The sequence below is a fragment of the Phalacrocorax carbo genome, chromosome 3 (assembly GCF_963921805.1).
Source record: "Phalacrocorax carbo chromosome 3, bPhaCar2.1, whole genome shotgun sequence".
Taxonomy (NCBI): domain Eukaryota; kingdom Metazoa; phylum Chordata; class Aves; order Suliformes; family Phalacrocoracidae; genus Phalacrocorax; species Phalacrocorax carbo.
Window position 1 is genome coordinate 58,356,234 of NC_087515.1, and position 14,908 is coordinate 58,371,141.

A 14,908-nucleotide genomic window follows, 5' to 3' on the forward strand; every position below is an offset into this window, starting at 1 on the left:
GAGCCTGGCTGGCTGTAGAAATAACACCAGCTGTGTCATTGGCCCCGCTGTTACAATGGAGGCACAGAGAGCATTTACCGGCTGGACCGACTACGTGCTACTCCTGTTATAAGTTCCTAAAGGTGGAGACCCATTGAAAAAAGCATTTTACCTTTTCATGTGTTAAAACTGCAAAAGTTCATCTAAATTTTACATCTGTACATGACGCATTACAGAAAGCCTTCTGTCTCCACCCCAAAGGCTTTCTATTTTTTGGTTTCCAAGACTAATACACAGACCCACACAAAGGTTGTAGGTAGTTCCCACCACTGCTGAGGGTTTCTGCCTGTCAGGTGTGTTAGTGCCCTCTTCTACAATGACTAAGACAAAGCCTGGCCTATAGAAATGATCTGCGCTCCCTCTACTTCTCACTTCCTCCCTGCATCAGTAATCTTTTTTGTGTGCCTTGACAACAAAGGGGCTAAAAATGCTTTGAGCTCAAGTCCCAGTTCAGGAATTATTTAGAAGTCTGAAAGATGATGGTTATCCTTCTGGCTATCTTTCTTCTGGTTATTTTTCTGGAAGTGAGCTTATTTTTGATTACACTGACAGAAGGTTAAAAGCTTCTTGTTAAAAGTTGGGGTGCTGCTTTGTACTTTGTCAGTCAAGTGACCAGCCTAAAATTTCTATTGATTGCTCATGACAAAAATTATAAATTATGAATGGCTAGGGCCTATTTATTGTTTGTATTACTGCAGAAACAGGCACGTCGAATCATAGACAGACACGCCCCCCTATATTCGGCATTATATCAGGCAGAACAAAAGCGCTTTCCTTGCATCAGAGAATTTACAGTCTCATTACAAAGCAGCAGAAACAGCCGACCTTGCAGCTTCCCCCAATTCAGCGGCCACGTGTGCCACGCCATGAAAGGACTCCAGGAGGAGGCATCGCCCACCCGGGGACCACCCGATGGCTCTGCGTCCCCGAGCACGGGGCCTCACCAGCGAAACCTGGCCGCCGACGGGGACACCGAACCCCTCTATACCTGCCCGCCCCCGCCAGCCTGGGACTGATGGAAGCCTGGGGCGAGTGAAGCGTGCCTGCTGCATGCAAGTAGGGGGCTGGGGCAAAGGGGAGACTCTCAGAGGCAAAGCCTGATACGTCTGCAATAGATACAGATGGGCCGGTGGAGGGATACAGGGAAATGAGGAAATAATGTTGCTGAGTAATCAGTAATCATAGGTCAGCAACATCACTACCAAACTGCTGTCCCATTTTCTGTAGACGACATGTCAAAGGCATGATTTAATGAAGGTTTTGAAGGACGTTGCCTCCAGGCATCGGGAGCAGCACAGGGGAAAGCATAAAGGCTCCTGTTTGAAAATCTCAAAAGCAAATGAAGGAGGTGGGCAGCCATGACCATCAATAATACTGAAAGACAGATTATAAATATAGTGGGGTTAGATGAGGAAGGCAAAGACAAGTAAATCGTTCTTGATGGAGAGCCAGAAGAATGCTGCAAAGAGACAGGTCAAGGTAACAGGCTAGGGAAATTATCCTTGCAGCACCATTCTGGGCAGGCACTAGCAGAGCAGGATGGTGCTTGCTCAGGCTAGAGGAAGAATGTGACAGTACTAAGACAAGAACCTGGTGCTCTCTGTGTTTCCTTTTAAATTTGTATTACTGGTCTCTTTGCCAGTGTTGTGATCCAGAAAACATTTTGCCATTTCTTACCTGCAGCTGTAGAGGTTTACCAGATTGATTGACCCCACTCGTGGGAGTAAGGGTAACATGGCCTATGCAGCTTCCACACTGCAAACGTCTCCAGGCTCGGCCAGGAGTCGTAAACATGATGGGAAACTGCCAGGGGATCAGGTAGTCTGGGAGGTAGGAGGGGTGCATAGAGGAACTTCACATCCTGCTTCCTATTTATGGGATGGGGCTCCTGAGAGGGGACGTGCCTGCCTGGGTGGTGGGCAGAGCCAGGTGCCTGTCGGGGCAGCGTCAGTGGTCTCCCCTCTGGGAGGTAAAGCCTGCTTGTAGCACCAAGGCTTTGGGAGGGGAGATGGGGATACACAGGCCTGGCAGAGACTGCTGGGGTGACTGGCAAAGCACAGGCATCTCTGGGTAACACCTGAGCTTGCAGAGGATGGGGGTCCCTCAGCAGCAGAGGCTGGAAGCATATCACTGTCAGCAACAGTGGGAAGGTGTTTTCTTCACCTAGTGATGTGGACGTACAGGGCAGGTGCTGGCAATAGGCAAGGAGGAGCAAGAACTCACTTGAACAAAGCCCTGAGCAACCTCATCTAAGGTTGAAGCTTTCCCTGTTCTGAGCAAGAGTTTGGACTACATGACCTCTGGAGGTCCCCTTCAACCTAAATTATTCTCTGACTCCACTCTAAATTTAAATTTAATTTTCAGAGTGGTGTTTTAGCACCTGCTGCCTCTGAACCCTGCCATTCTTGATAACATCAGCAGTGCCAAGGCATTTCTAAAAGGTCAGTGCTCTCTCTCCCAAGCCACAGGGATTTCCTCCGGGAGACAAAACAGCCTCACTCACCTGCTGCTGGGACAATGGCGTAATGGCATTACAGGGACCTTTTGTGCCTCTTTATCTCTCTCCTCTGGGCGTTCCTTCCTTGATGAGGAATTTCCTCAGAGCACTGCCTGAAAGGATTTTGGGGTGAGATGCATTTATCTGTGCAGCAGATAAAACACTGCAGCAGAGGTCACATTCTTCCATCCTTGCCACTGCCACTAAGCTTGCTTGTAAGCTGGTTCCATGCGGGTGATCTACCATCCTTGCACCTGCACACCACATTTATTCTCCTATTACACTGTATGACTACCAAACTAATAACATGAAACTAAACTACAGTCTGGGTGTAGCTTTCCCCTCCTTCACAGGAAAGCAGACCACTCGGCATTATAGGGGAATGTCACAGAATCACAGAATGGCAGGGGTTGGAAGGGACCTCTGGAGATCATCTTGTCCAACCCCCCGCTTGAGCAGGCACACCCAGAGCAGGGGGCACAGGGGCCCGTCCAGGTGGGTTTTGAATGTCTCCAGGGAAGGAGACTCCACAGCCTCCCTGGGCAGCCTGTGCCGCTGCTCTGGCACCCTCACAGGAAAGAAGTTTTTTCTCATGTTTAGCTGGAACTTCCTGTGTTCCAGCTTGTGTCCATTGCCCTTGTCCTGTCATTGGGCACCACTGAAAAGAGTCCAGCCCATCATCCTGACACCCACCCTTCAGATATTTACAAGCATCGATAAGATCCCTCCTCAGTCTTCTCTTCTCCAGGCTGAACAAACCCAGGTCTCTCAGCCTTTCCTCATAAGGGAGATGCTCCAGTCCCCTGATCATCTTGGTAGCTCTCTGCTGGATTCTCTACATTAGTCCACTGTCTTTCCTGAACTGGGGAGCCCAGAATTGGCCACAGTACTCCAGATGTGGCCTCGCTAGGGCAGAGTAGAGGGGGAGGATAACCTCCCTCGACCTGCTGGCCACACTCCTTTTTATGCAGCCCAGGATACCATTGGCTGCCTTGGCCACATGGGCACAGTGCTGGCTCAGGGTCAGCTTGTTGTACACCAGCACTCCCAGGCCCTTCTCAGCAGAGCCACTTTCCAGTAGGTCAACCTCCAACCTGTACGGGAGTCCTCTGAGCTTCTTCCTTGTTTGAAAACACAAGTCATACAGCATTTTTTTCTTTATAAAACCAATTTTTCCCCCCACTGACGAAAGAATTTTCAGCCACTGTCTCTTATAAACTTGAACATCAACACATTGTCTCCTGGAAACGCCAGTATTTTGATATGGACAGATTAGAGCCTGTACACCAACCAGAGCTCTTACAGAGCTGACACTGCATCATTTGGGCAGTGACCAGGCCATTCAGCCAAACTCCCAACGGGATGGACCGTTGCAGTCTCCTGCCCTTTCTTCTGTGAAGAACTGCTTGTGAGCAGGTGATGACAGTTGGACTACTGAAGCTTAACATATTTGTCCAACACCCCCTGGGAAGAGCAAGGTAAGTGAGGAACTGGTGAGGACAGAAACTATACTACAGGCGGGGTCTGCCTCTCCTGAAACAGCTCCAGGATGTCCAACAGTCGTCTCTGGGTCCTGCAGTAATGTGCAGCTATGCGCTGGACAACACATGACACGCTTGTAATTCAAATGAAATAATCATCAAATTCAGGACTGAACGTCAATTTCTGCTACTAGCATCATTTTTTAAATTGCACAGATGTGTGTCTTTACCATGAGTTATGGGATCCATGAAATCCTTTTCTGATCCAGATCACTTCTGTGATGTGAATGTATTAGCTTTAGAGGTTCTGCTTGTTTTGTTTATCAGTGTGATTTTGCTGGAGTATATTAGCTCCTGGGAGGTAAAGAAAGGGTTTTCTCCCAGCTAAATTTGCAAAATTTATTCCTTTCTCATTGTTTCTTCCCATGGCCTTGTCAACGCTGCTTGCAAGCAAACTATTTTTACATGGCTATTTTTGTAATTTTCTTCCTTTTACACTCATCAGTATTTTGTTAGGCTGATACATATTGGCACCTTAGGCATATGCATTCATTTCTAACAGTGTCCTGGGATTTCTTGTCACAACTGGACAAAAGAAGGGGGAAAAAAGTTGAAGATAGCTGGTAAATACAGCTGAAGTGAAGTCAGAGCACTATACTCTCTATTCAGATCTAAGGTATGTTCTTAAGAGCTTCCCATTTCGAGAACACTTATATGATATGTTTCCACTTAGCTTTTATGCCAAAAATATCCCAGTGCGCCTCCACCGCTGATAAAAGCAGCAGGAGTGTTCATGTAAACAGGGCTCCAGGCAGCTGCGAGTGCTCCCAGTCGCTGCCTTGCACAAACCTGTGAACAGCCGGCCTAGATCAGGTACAGGGAGCCTGGGGCATGCAGGCTGGGCAGGTAGCCCCGTTCTCCATCGCAGGTGCTGGGGACCAGCCCTGCCATCCCCACCTCGCTGCTGACTCCCCGGCCACCCCGCTGCTCCTCAGGTGCAGCTGGAGCAGGCAGCAGCAGCAACGCTTGTGGTCACTTGCAGGGACGAACAGTGTCAAGGCCCCAAGGAGCAGATGGGGAAAACCATGAATGAGGCAGAAGATGGAAGAATAATAGTTCACCAGCACTGGCTGAGATGTGGTTCATCTCTTCTTTACAAGCGCATCAGCACCAGTTACATCAATTATAAGTGCTTTTGGAAAAGTAGCAATTTTTAAAAGTAAGTAAATCAAGCCTTGTCCGCAGACTCTGCATTTTAAACCTCATTATGAAACTTATCCAGATTTCAGAGAAATGTAAAGCTAGCTGCAATGCTAAAAGATAGTCCTGCCTTTCGGAAGGTCTGTGCTTGAACCTCTTAGTAGGAGTTTCCTCAAAGATGTTTCACTGTAAATAGGTCCAGATAACATGCCAGTAGCGCTTTAATTATTATCTTTTTGGCTTCTTTGGTTTCATCCAAAGAAGTGTGTATGCATACTTCTGTCAATAGTTTCAATATTGTTGCCCCAGTGCCAACACTTGGTGATTTAGGAAGAGCATCATCTGAGGCATATGCGACTCCACTTCTCTGGAAAGGCTGTCAAGAGAAACAGACTTCATGCCTGAAAATCTCTTTGATATAGCAAGAGGCAGTTGCAGTGTTCAGGGCAAAGGTCTGGACAATAACTGCTCTAGCACACAGGCAGAAGATAGAGAAACACAGGCCGACACATGCCAGATTCAGGTCTGTCATTCATCGCGATTCCTTCTGTACCGACAGGGTACAGAGCATCGTGAAAGGCTGAAAGGGAACCAGCTGGCCTCTGGGCCAGGGTGGAGATGTTGGACCTCTCTCTTGACATCCCTATGTTATATTTACACCAGGAAAGAAAACAAAAGAAAATAAAGAAATAAATGCAAAAGGAAAGGAGGTGGAAGCTGTGCCCATACTAGGGATTAAACAGGGCTGGGACACTGGCCCATGGCTGCCTGCGCCACAGGCTTGCAGTGACATACCGGTTAGGAGAGGGGAGAAGTCAGGCATGTACACACAAGCCATGCTGCACTGCTCGACCTTAAACCCAGAAAGCAGTCCCCTGCAGATTTTGTTTCACCATATAGATGTACCTGGAGAGTTCCAGCAGAAGGGGAGAAATCTGCATTCAGAAAATGACCAGTGGATGGGTGTTGAGTGGGGTCTCACTCTGCTGCAGTGTTTGCAGCAGCTGTGCTCTGAGACCACTGGGCATGGAGCAGTCGGTGCCGGGCTCGAGCAAAAGGACTAAAGAGCAATTTTAGAAGGGAGGAAGCAGGCTGCATTCTAGCTGCTTGCAAAGAAAGCATTTTGTGGTCAATGAGCAGTGAAAAGAGAAATGATATGGCACAGACCTTGAATTATGTCACATTTCCCTTCTTGAGAAACTCCCTGGCGACTCCCCGATCTTCCCTCCCGCCACATGCAATGTTCCTGGCTGCTCCATTTGCCGCTGAGCCCCACAGCTGGCCCTCCCCTCGCCAAAACCCAGGAGACCTCTGTGTCTGCACCCAGGGTCCATGGCTGACAGGGAACCCAAGGTGCTCCTGTAGCAGCTGGGCTGGCCTCAGCGCTCAGTGGTGCCTGGAAAGGATGAGATGAAGGCAGGGAGAAGGGCAGATTCTGTGGGGAATGGAGGTGGTGTTGGGTCTTCCTCTACCAGAGCTGTGGGCATCGAAGGTTATCAGTCAGGACAGGCTGGGAAAGGGCTCCTTGCTCCCCATCACAGGTGCTGGCTGATGGGTGGTGCAGGAGCATTAGGTGGCTGTGGGGAAGCTCTACAGATACTCCATTAGACACTACTGAAAGCATAGACCTGTGGCTCTTCTCCCTGGAGCCGCCGAGCACCTCAAGTGCTCTGTGCCTCTGGCCTCAAAGGCTGCCCGGAGGCCAGAGCATATCAGATATTGGTCCTGCAGCGAGGACCGGGGTGCTCTGCCCTTCAGCATGCAGCTCCCCGGCAGCTCTGGCCTGGCAAAGCCTAGGGTTAACCACCACTTCCGGTGGGGTTCGTTTCTACCTCCCTGAAGCAGGTGACCACACGACTGATTTTCACTCCCTTCTTACTTTTGCTGCTCCCCTGTAAAACAAACTCTCTTCCCAGAGATGAGGAACAAATAATGAAACATTAAGAAAACTGTTGGGCAGGTAAGTGGCTTTAGGACAATGTGCTCCTGCTGTGACACACACACACACATCACATGTATAATAAAAAAGGCTGATCTGAAAATGAGCAAGCCTAAGCAGAAAGGTGGAGATGTTGATTCCACCTGTGTGATCCAGGACAGCGGTTTTGTTCTGCTGAACGACGACGACAACTCTGGTAGGTTCTCCTATTAGCTAAAGGGAGTTGCTGCAGGGGCTTTTCCGGTCATTAACTTGGTATGTCTTGATTTTTTTTTAGGGAAAAGATTGACCAGTGTGCAGAGATCAGGCAGTTTGTAGAATGGATTTTTAAGAGAATGGGGTTTTTTTTCTGAATTAACTGGTGTTTTGGTGGGTGAGGACTGGCTTAAACGTTCTAAAGTGAACTGTATATGGTTCTATAGTACGTACTGTGAACTCATCAGATCATACTTGATTTTGATCATGAACTCCATAGAGGATGGATAGATTTGTCTTTAGAAAAAAAGATTCTGTACCTATGGTGAGGAACAGTGAATGGACCCATTTGCCTCCCATGTGGCACATTGCGGTTGGTTTCTTTTAATGCACATGCTATTTCTCTGCTGATACGTTTGGAACATACTGGGTAAGAGCGTGCCTATGGACACGCTGGCCCCGCTGTTGTGGCATGGGAAAGGAAGCTTTGTGTATTCCTGGCTAGGAGAGAAAACACTGTGTTCCTCCCTTTGCTTGCTTAGGCCATGTAATCTGGCATGAATTAATAGAAGGGAACCTGTCCTGCGCAACAAAAAAAGCTAGCTAGTTGGTTTTTGTCCTCCAAAGTTGCCTAAGACATAGGACCCTACTTTTCCGCATCAGCTGGGATCTGGATGTCCTTCTGGCCGACAGGCCCAGCGTGGCTGAGGTCTGCAAGCCCACGGCGCTGAAGGCTGGGGATCCCGGCGCCGAGCCCCCGCCTCCGGAGCCGGCAGAAGCCCCTCGGGGGGCGCAGGGCAGCGCGGCCGGGCGGGGTGGGGCGCAGCCCCGGGCCGGAGCCCGCCGGGGGTGCGGGCGGGTCCCGGCCCCGGTCCCGGCGAGGGGGCTGAAGCGCTGAGTCAGCGGCGGTGCCGCGGCGGAGGGCCGGGGGCCGGGCGGTGCCCCCGCCCCGGCGCTGCCCGGGAGGGGAGCGGCCCCGGGGAGGCGGCGGCGGCGGCGGCGGCGGGGCTGGCGGGGCGGCGGGCAGGGCGCTGCCCCCCTTGGCCGCTCCTTATCAGCCCGATTCGATGCTGCAAGGCGTGTCCGGGGCTCTGCTCATGTGATGGAGCAAGAGGCAGACGGGCGGGGGGACCAGGGGAGGAGGTGATTTTCCTCGCTGGCTCTCGCTCGCTCTTTTTTTTTTCCCCTCTCATTTTTTTTTTTCCTCCCCTCCTCTCGCTCCCTAAAGGAGTTTGCGGAGAGCCGGGCTCCTTCATTCCCGGCTGCGCCGCCGCCCTCCGCCAGCCCCCGCCCGCGGCTCCGCACGGCCGCGGGGCAGCGCCATGGGCGCCGGCAGCTCCGCCGAGCCACCCGCCCCGCAGGACGGGGACGGGGCCGCCGCCGCGCCCTCCCGCACCCCCCCGGAGCCGCTACCGGCAGAAGAAGCGGCGGCGGAGCCCGCCAAGGTAAGGCAGGGGCGGCGGGGAGCCGGGGGGGTGGGGCACGGACGGACACACACGCGATGGGGGGACGCGGGGCAGCGGCGGCGCTTCCCGCCGCACCCCCAGCCCGGGGAAACTTTCCCGCCGAGGCGGCGGGCACCTGCCGCGGCCGGCGGGCACCCTCCGGGCGGGCGGGGAGCCGGGGCGCGGCGGCGGCTGCGGGGCCGGGACTGCGCCACGGCCAGCGCCGCAGTCATAAAACTCCCGGCGGCAGCGGGGGGCGAGGGCGGGGGCGCCGCCGCTGCTTTTGTGTGTGCGGCCGTAGGGGGGGGACGGAGGGCCGCACCCACCCGCGGCGGGGTCTGCGCCAAGAAGCCTCCTGACTGCGGTCCTGCAGCGGTAGCCGGGGCTCCCGCGGCGCTCCGCAGCCCCCCCGCCCCATCCCCTGCCCTCCCCGCCGCGGGCGCAGGTGGGAGGGGGCGCGGCCGGCCCGCCGGGTGTGCCGCGCCCTCAGACGGGCGCCAGCCTCGGGGTGTGTGGGGGTGTGTGTCCCCCCGCCCCGTCCCGCCCCCCGAGCCGCAGCCCCCCGCCCCGCCGGTGGGCTTCCCCCCGGGGAAGGCTGCGGCGGGGGCTTCCGTGCTCCCCGGTGTCGTACCGCATCGGGGGGGCGGGGGAAGTGGTGGGGAGAGGGGGGCGGCTCGCTAACTCCCAGCCAGTAGGGAGTAGGGGAGCTCTAGGTATGTGTTATTCTTAATAAAGAGGTTGAAGAATTGAAAGAAATTCTTTTAAAACATGTCTGGTGTTTAAAAATAGATTATGAATGAACCCATTTATCCCTCTGGAATAGGCGCGTTTAGGGGATTCTGGGCCTGAAAGGGAGGTTATGTGCATCTGCGTGTTTACATAGCGTTGCTTTGGGGTTAGACCTTAGTTTGTCAGCAGAGAAATAATACCGCGTTATACTGAGATCCCCTTCCTTAGGCTCCTCAGAGCAGGGTTACTCAGAAGTTGCTGTAGCTGGTGTGTGGGTGTGTTAGAGCTTGAGAACTGGTTATGACTTTGTTTCTTTGACCTTGTGGTTCAGATTTAACTTTCAAGTTGAATTTCCCATAGTTCCTGGCTGCCACTAGACCTCCTTGTGCGTGTTTTGACAGATTTGAAAACCACGTTGAGAAGGAACTTGAAATTAAATGAGATTTATTTTATTTTCTTTTTAAGCAAATAAGCATTAGGGATTGGTGTTGGCTAATAAAATATTTAGCGGTTGTATCGGGCAATTTTAGACTTCAGATGCTAAGATTTAGACCCGTTTGAATCCACAGAGGGCAGGCATTTGGCCACTCTGATTAAAAATGAAGCTAGTGTCACTTTCAAGAAGAGGTATGACATTCATAGCCATATTAATCCAGTTATGGGAACTAAGACCCCAAAAAAAGATAACACCATTGATGCTGTTCTCAAATACAGAGGAAAAAGTTTTCTGATGGATTTTTACCTTGTTATTTAAGTAAAACTGTTTAAAGGTAGGGAAGTTCTTTTATCATGTCACTGCTGTAAGAAGTTGTATTACTGCTGTTCTTCTAAAGCAAGTCTTTTTGCCTTACAATACATTCAATAAAAATAGGTTTTAATGAAGTTTGGTCTTACTTTTTTTTTTTTTTTTTGTATCTCATTTAGTCTGTTCTGACTACAGTAAGGTAGTTTCATGCAGACTTGTGACACAATTTTTCATCGTTATTCCTTTCAGCCCTTTGAATTTGAGAATTACCAGATCCTGCAATGCCCCTGGAGAATTCTGTCAAAGAACTAATTTGTTTGCAGAAGATACGCTGGGGGCGTTTTGAAGGATGGACTTCTTTCTTGTGCTTTCTGAATACAAATGCTTATCACAACCCCTTCTTTTCGAAGAAAAACTTTGAAAAATTATTTTAGTGGAATCCAACTTGAGTGAGCCTTGGCGAGTCAATCGCAAATAAACTGTCTAGGCAACTAGGCTAATGTAGGTTATAAAATTTCACAGTGGTTGTGCTTTTTTGTCACTTGAAATTCCTTGAAATATTTAATCGAGTTTCTTTCATGACATAGTTGTGTTTTGTACAAGATGAAAAACCTCTTTGCCCTTTCTTCTAGAAAGGGCCAAATTTATAGTCATTGAGCTGTTTTGTTAGTCACATGTGACTCTTTGGCCAGATACCAGCTTTTGAGGTGTCCTAGTTACTGGAAGGGGGAGTACATGTTTCAATGTTTCTCGCTTCTACAGCCCAGGAGACGTGAGAGACTCTGTAAAGCACTTGGTCTACAGTGCGAGAGGTATTAGGAGCCTTTGGGTGTTGGCTCACAAGCACCGCAGGTTCCATGTGGGCTCAGCGGGTTAGGGGCTCAGCTGTTCACCCCATCCTTTCACAAGCTGTTGGTGAATTACATATAAAGCAGCTCCAGAGCTTCCAGACCAGCATGTTACTGGGACCTGAAACCGGTGGGGTTTTTTACTGCAGCAGACAAGGCTTGAACTCTGGCAGTGGAGGAGCTGCTCCTTATCTTGCACAGCCACCCTGCTGCAGGAAGCCCCCTCTGCAGGGGAGCGTGGCAGATCCTGGAGGAGCTAATCCATTTGAATGCCTGAGCTGAATTCATCGGATTTGTGAATCAACACCCAAAGCCCTGCTGAAATCAAGGGACAGGGTGTGGTCCCACAGAAGGCTCATCTGTCTGATGGCTTTATCTCCTTGCTGTTTGAGCAGCAGTACTCTTTTTTTCCCCCTTCTTTTCTTCCACCCCTATCCCTCTTCCCTGTCTTGCCCCAGATGATGCAGTCCCACCTTACACCGTGTCCAGTCCTCACATTACCTTCAGGGAAGAGTGGATTTTAAAAATTTTTTTTTTTTTTTTTTTTTGCTGGGCTAGTTCCCTGATGTATCAGTGAGTTCATTGGACTCCTACAATGCTCAGGTGAGAGCCAGAGCCTGGACAAGGCAAGCATCTGCAGCAGGGCAGGAGGGGAAAGGAAAAAGTTTTCCCTGTTGGTGGCAGTGAGCTGGGAGACCTTGTCAGGTTGTGACACCTCCCTGTCAGGCTGCACTGAGCAGCATGGAGGCCTGAAGCTTGGCCTGAGAAGGATTTAACAGATTTCAGTTATGACAGTGCTAGAAGTAGGAACAAGATCTTTTTAGTCACAGAGGAGACTAGACAAACCTCGGGTATCCCAGGACTGAGAACATCTTTGAGGTGCCGGATGGGATGGGAGGCTCCTGCCTCTTCCCTAGGGCACCTGCAGCTTCCCCGCTGCTGCTTCTGGCACTGGGCAGGCTTGTTCAAGGAGCTAATCCCCTAGAAAGCTGTTCACCTTCTTTGGCAAGATCATTCTCTGCTGATTTAGCAAGATGTGTTGGCTTCTGGGACTCAGAGCAGCAATACTCTCCTGCAGAAGCAGGAGGTGCAGGGGAGCAGGCAGGACCTTGTGACCGGGACTGGGCAGGGAGCTGAGTGACACTTCTGTTGGTGGCAGCACGTGGCTGGATTGGTTCGGGCATCTCCACCTGGTGAGCTCCTGCTCTGTTCATAGTAGTGACACGCCTCTCTCCCAACTTCCCATTTGGATGCTGAGCATCAGGGAGAACTGGAAAAAGATGCCAGCGCACTGCCCCTCCGCAGCGGTGCCCTCTGAGGTCCTGCAGGGCGGAAAGCAACTACGAGCCACGTGGGTGATGCAAGAAGAGCTGCGTCATCCTACCAGCATCTTGGCTAAAGCAATTGCGATCGGCCTCTGCTTTTATTTTATTTAGAAGCTCAAGATACTGGTTTTAATACAGGTTTCTTTCTGTGGCGCTGCTGAGGGAGCAGAGCTATGTTGGAACAGCTACCTGAAACAGTGTACGGAAACTTCTAAAGAGAGAATCCGGAAAAATACTGGCATGCTAATAAGCTATTCTTGCAGAAAAATCTGGGTTTGGCAGAGGTAATCTTTTACGGGAATTGATGGCTTTGAAATGTCGTGTGGTGAACTCCTGGCTTGCTCGCATGCAAGGGCCCCCACTCAAGAGCAGTGACTTGTTCAAACGGTGTTTTCGGGATGGTTCCCATTGCTCAGTAGTAACTTGATTACGCTACCTGCCTTGTAATGAGAGCAAGTGTCTGCTAGACAGTAAATATTTGGAACTGTCTCCTCTAAAGAGGTTACCAGCTGAGATGTCAGAGTGTCTTATTGTCTGAGTGCCTGACAAATAACAGCTGGGACAGACTTACATCTGCTGTTTAAACAACTGCGTTCTGGTGAGGGAGCTGAGTCAGTCTGAAAATACTACACTAGTGATAGTAAAGCTAAGCTTAATGAAGTAGTGGAGGAAAGTCCCTAGACCGTGTCTCTAAGAGCCCCAGTTTGAGGCTTTTGGTCTGAATGGGGAGGCTGCAGGGTTCTCCTGGTTCAAGAGGGTCTGATTCCCTTTAAGTACTTCTCTTCCAACTGGGAAGGAAGAGACTGATTCAGGTTGGTGGTAAGGTTTGGAGGTCTGCCCATGCCTGTGGGGTGGCTGGGGAGAAAGCATAAAAATGCTTAATTGAAAAAAAAAATGCACAAAGGAAATTGGTGTCGTGCTTCCACCAAAAGCGTGAAGTAACCCCCTTAATCATACAGGAGATAAGAGGGAGGTGGTAGAGGGAGTGTCCGGGCACTTTGAAAGCCAAGGCAATTAGCTTGTGTTTGATGTGATAGAGGCTAAAGAGATGCAAAGAGGGGTGTTGGATCTTTGAAAGTCCTTCTGGTTGGAAATGCCAGCTGTGGTTGTAGTTACTGAAAGGAAACTTGCTTTGTGCTCAGTCCTTGTTCCAGCTGATCCTTAGCATCTGGGTGAGTTGTACCTATGGGAGTGCTTAGGTGGGGGGTGTTCGAGGACCGCTATGCAGAAAGAGCTGAAAGAAGTGAGACCTGGGAAGGAGCTCAGGTTGGATCTGGCTTAAGGTGTGGACCAAAACGACAGGTTGGGAGTAACGCTTCCTTTACAGGTTGCAAAAAGAGATCACGGATGATTGCGGAGTAAAAACTGTCGGCTTTTTATTAGCCCTGTGGATTTCGAGGGTAGTCGTCCATAAGGAGGTGTCACAACAAAGTTGGGCTGAGAGCTAGGACAGAAGAGGATAGATCCGAGGGAATGAAAGGTAAGGAGAAGGCTCTTAGCTTTGTCTGCAGCAGATGTTACCCAGAAATAAGGCACTGAAATTAAGTATGTTGTTCTGTGTGTTATGTAAGTGCACAAGAGTAAGGGCCTTATGACTTTGCCACCTGGAATTTGCAATGTCCCACGAACCCTTAATGCCTTAGTTAATGCAAAACAAGACAAACTGCTGTGAACAAAGAGTTGGAATGAACTAAATTCAGGGTTTCGTTCCCCAAATGTTGGTGTCTGAAGATCTTTTTAATGAAGCAGCGTGTGTTAAGAGCAGACCCCCTGAGCAGACCAACAGTGCTGCAAGCTTTGCCAAAGTTTCAAAATCAAATTTCAGGAAAAATATTAGAGACCATTATGTCAGTTTGCTCAGTTGTTCAGACAGCTGGATCTGGCTATTTTAGTAATCTAATGTAGAATCAGTGTAGCAGGATTAACAGAGTGAGGCAAAATTAACTCTGGTGCATTTGGGCCTGGTGTGAGGAATCCCTGGAATGATTTGGGTCTGGTACAAGGAATGTTGGGAATGGTGGTGATTGCTGGTAGGGGAAGAAGCTGGGTGCTGCTAGCCCCTCCAGAATAGTGCATGGATGAAGCGTGCACTAACATACAGTGGGAGGTCAGGGACCTGCTGTTCATCCATATCTCATGCAATTCTTTGTGTTAGTTTTCTTTATATATTTTAAATTTTGTATGCATTTAGTCGGGTCCAACAGTTGGGCCTAATGCTGTATGCAGAATGGAGCAGAAGCTGCTGTTGGTTAGAACCCTGTGTGTTTTAGTCTCGTTAGCTGTGTGTCGGCCCTTTGCTTCCACCTTTGTGGTGGATGTGAGGGAAATCTCTAAAAAATACGTGCATGATATATGGTAGTGGCATCGCAGAAGCTGAAGTGTTGCTTCAGTGATGGTCCCTTGTTTTGGGAATGAAGAAACTGAAGGATCAGTGAACTGGATTACCAGTCCTCTTTGGTTTTTCC

At 50.2% G+C, this 14,908-nt stretch overlaps 1 protein-coding gene across 1 annotated transcript in view; it reads left to right on the forward strand.

Moving 5' to 3' along the window:
* The first annotated feature begins 8,430 nt into the window (after window positions 1-8,430).
* Window positions 8,431-14,908, forward strand: part of AKAP12 (A-kinase anchoring protein 12) — a 31,760-nt gene continuing 25,282 nt past the window's right edge. Inside the window, exon 1 of the mRNA XM_064447037.1 lies at window positions 8,431-8,796. Within this exon, the coding sequence (XP_064303107.1) occupies window positions 8,674-8,796 (123 nt within the window). The 5' untranslated portion in view covers window positions 8,431-8,673. The remainder of the gene's footprint in view (window positions 8,797-14,908) is intronic.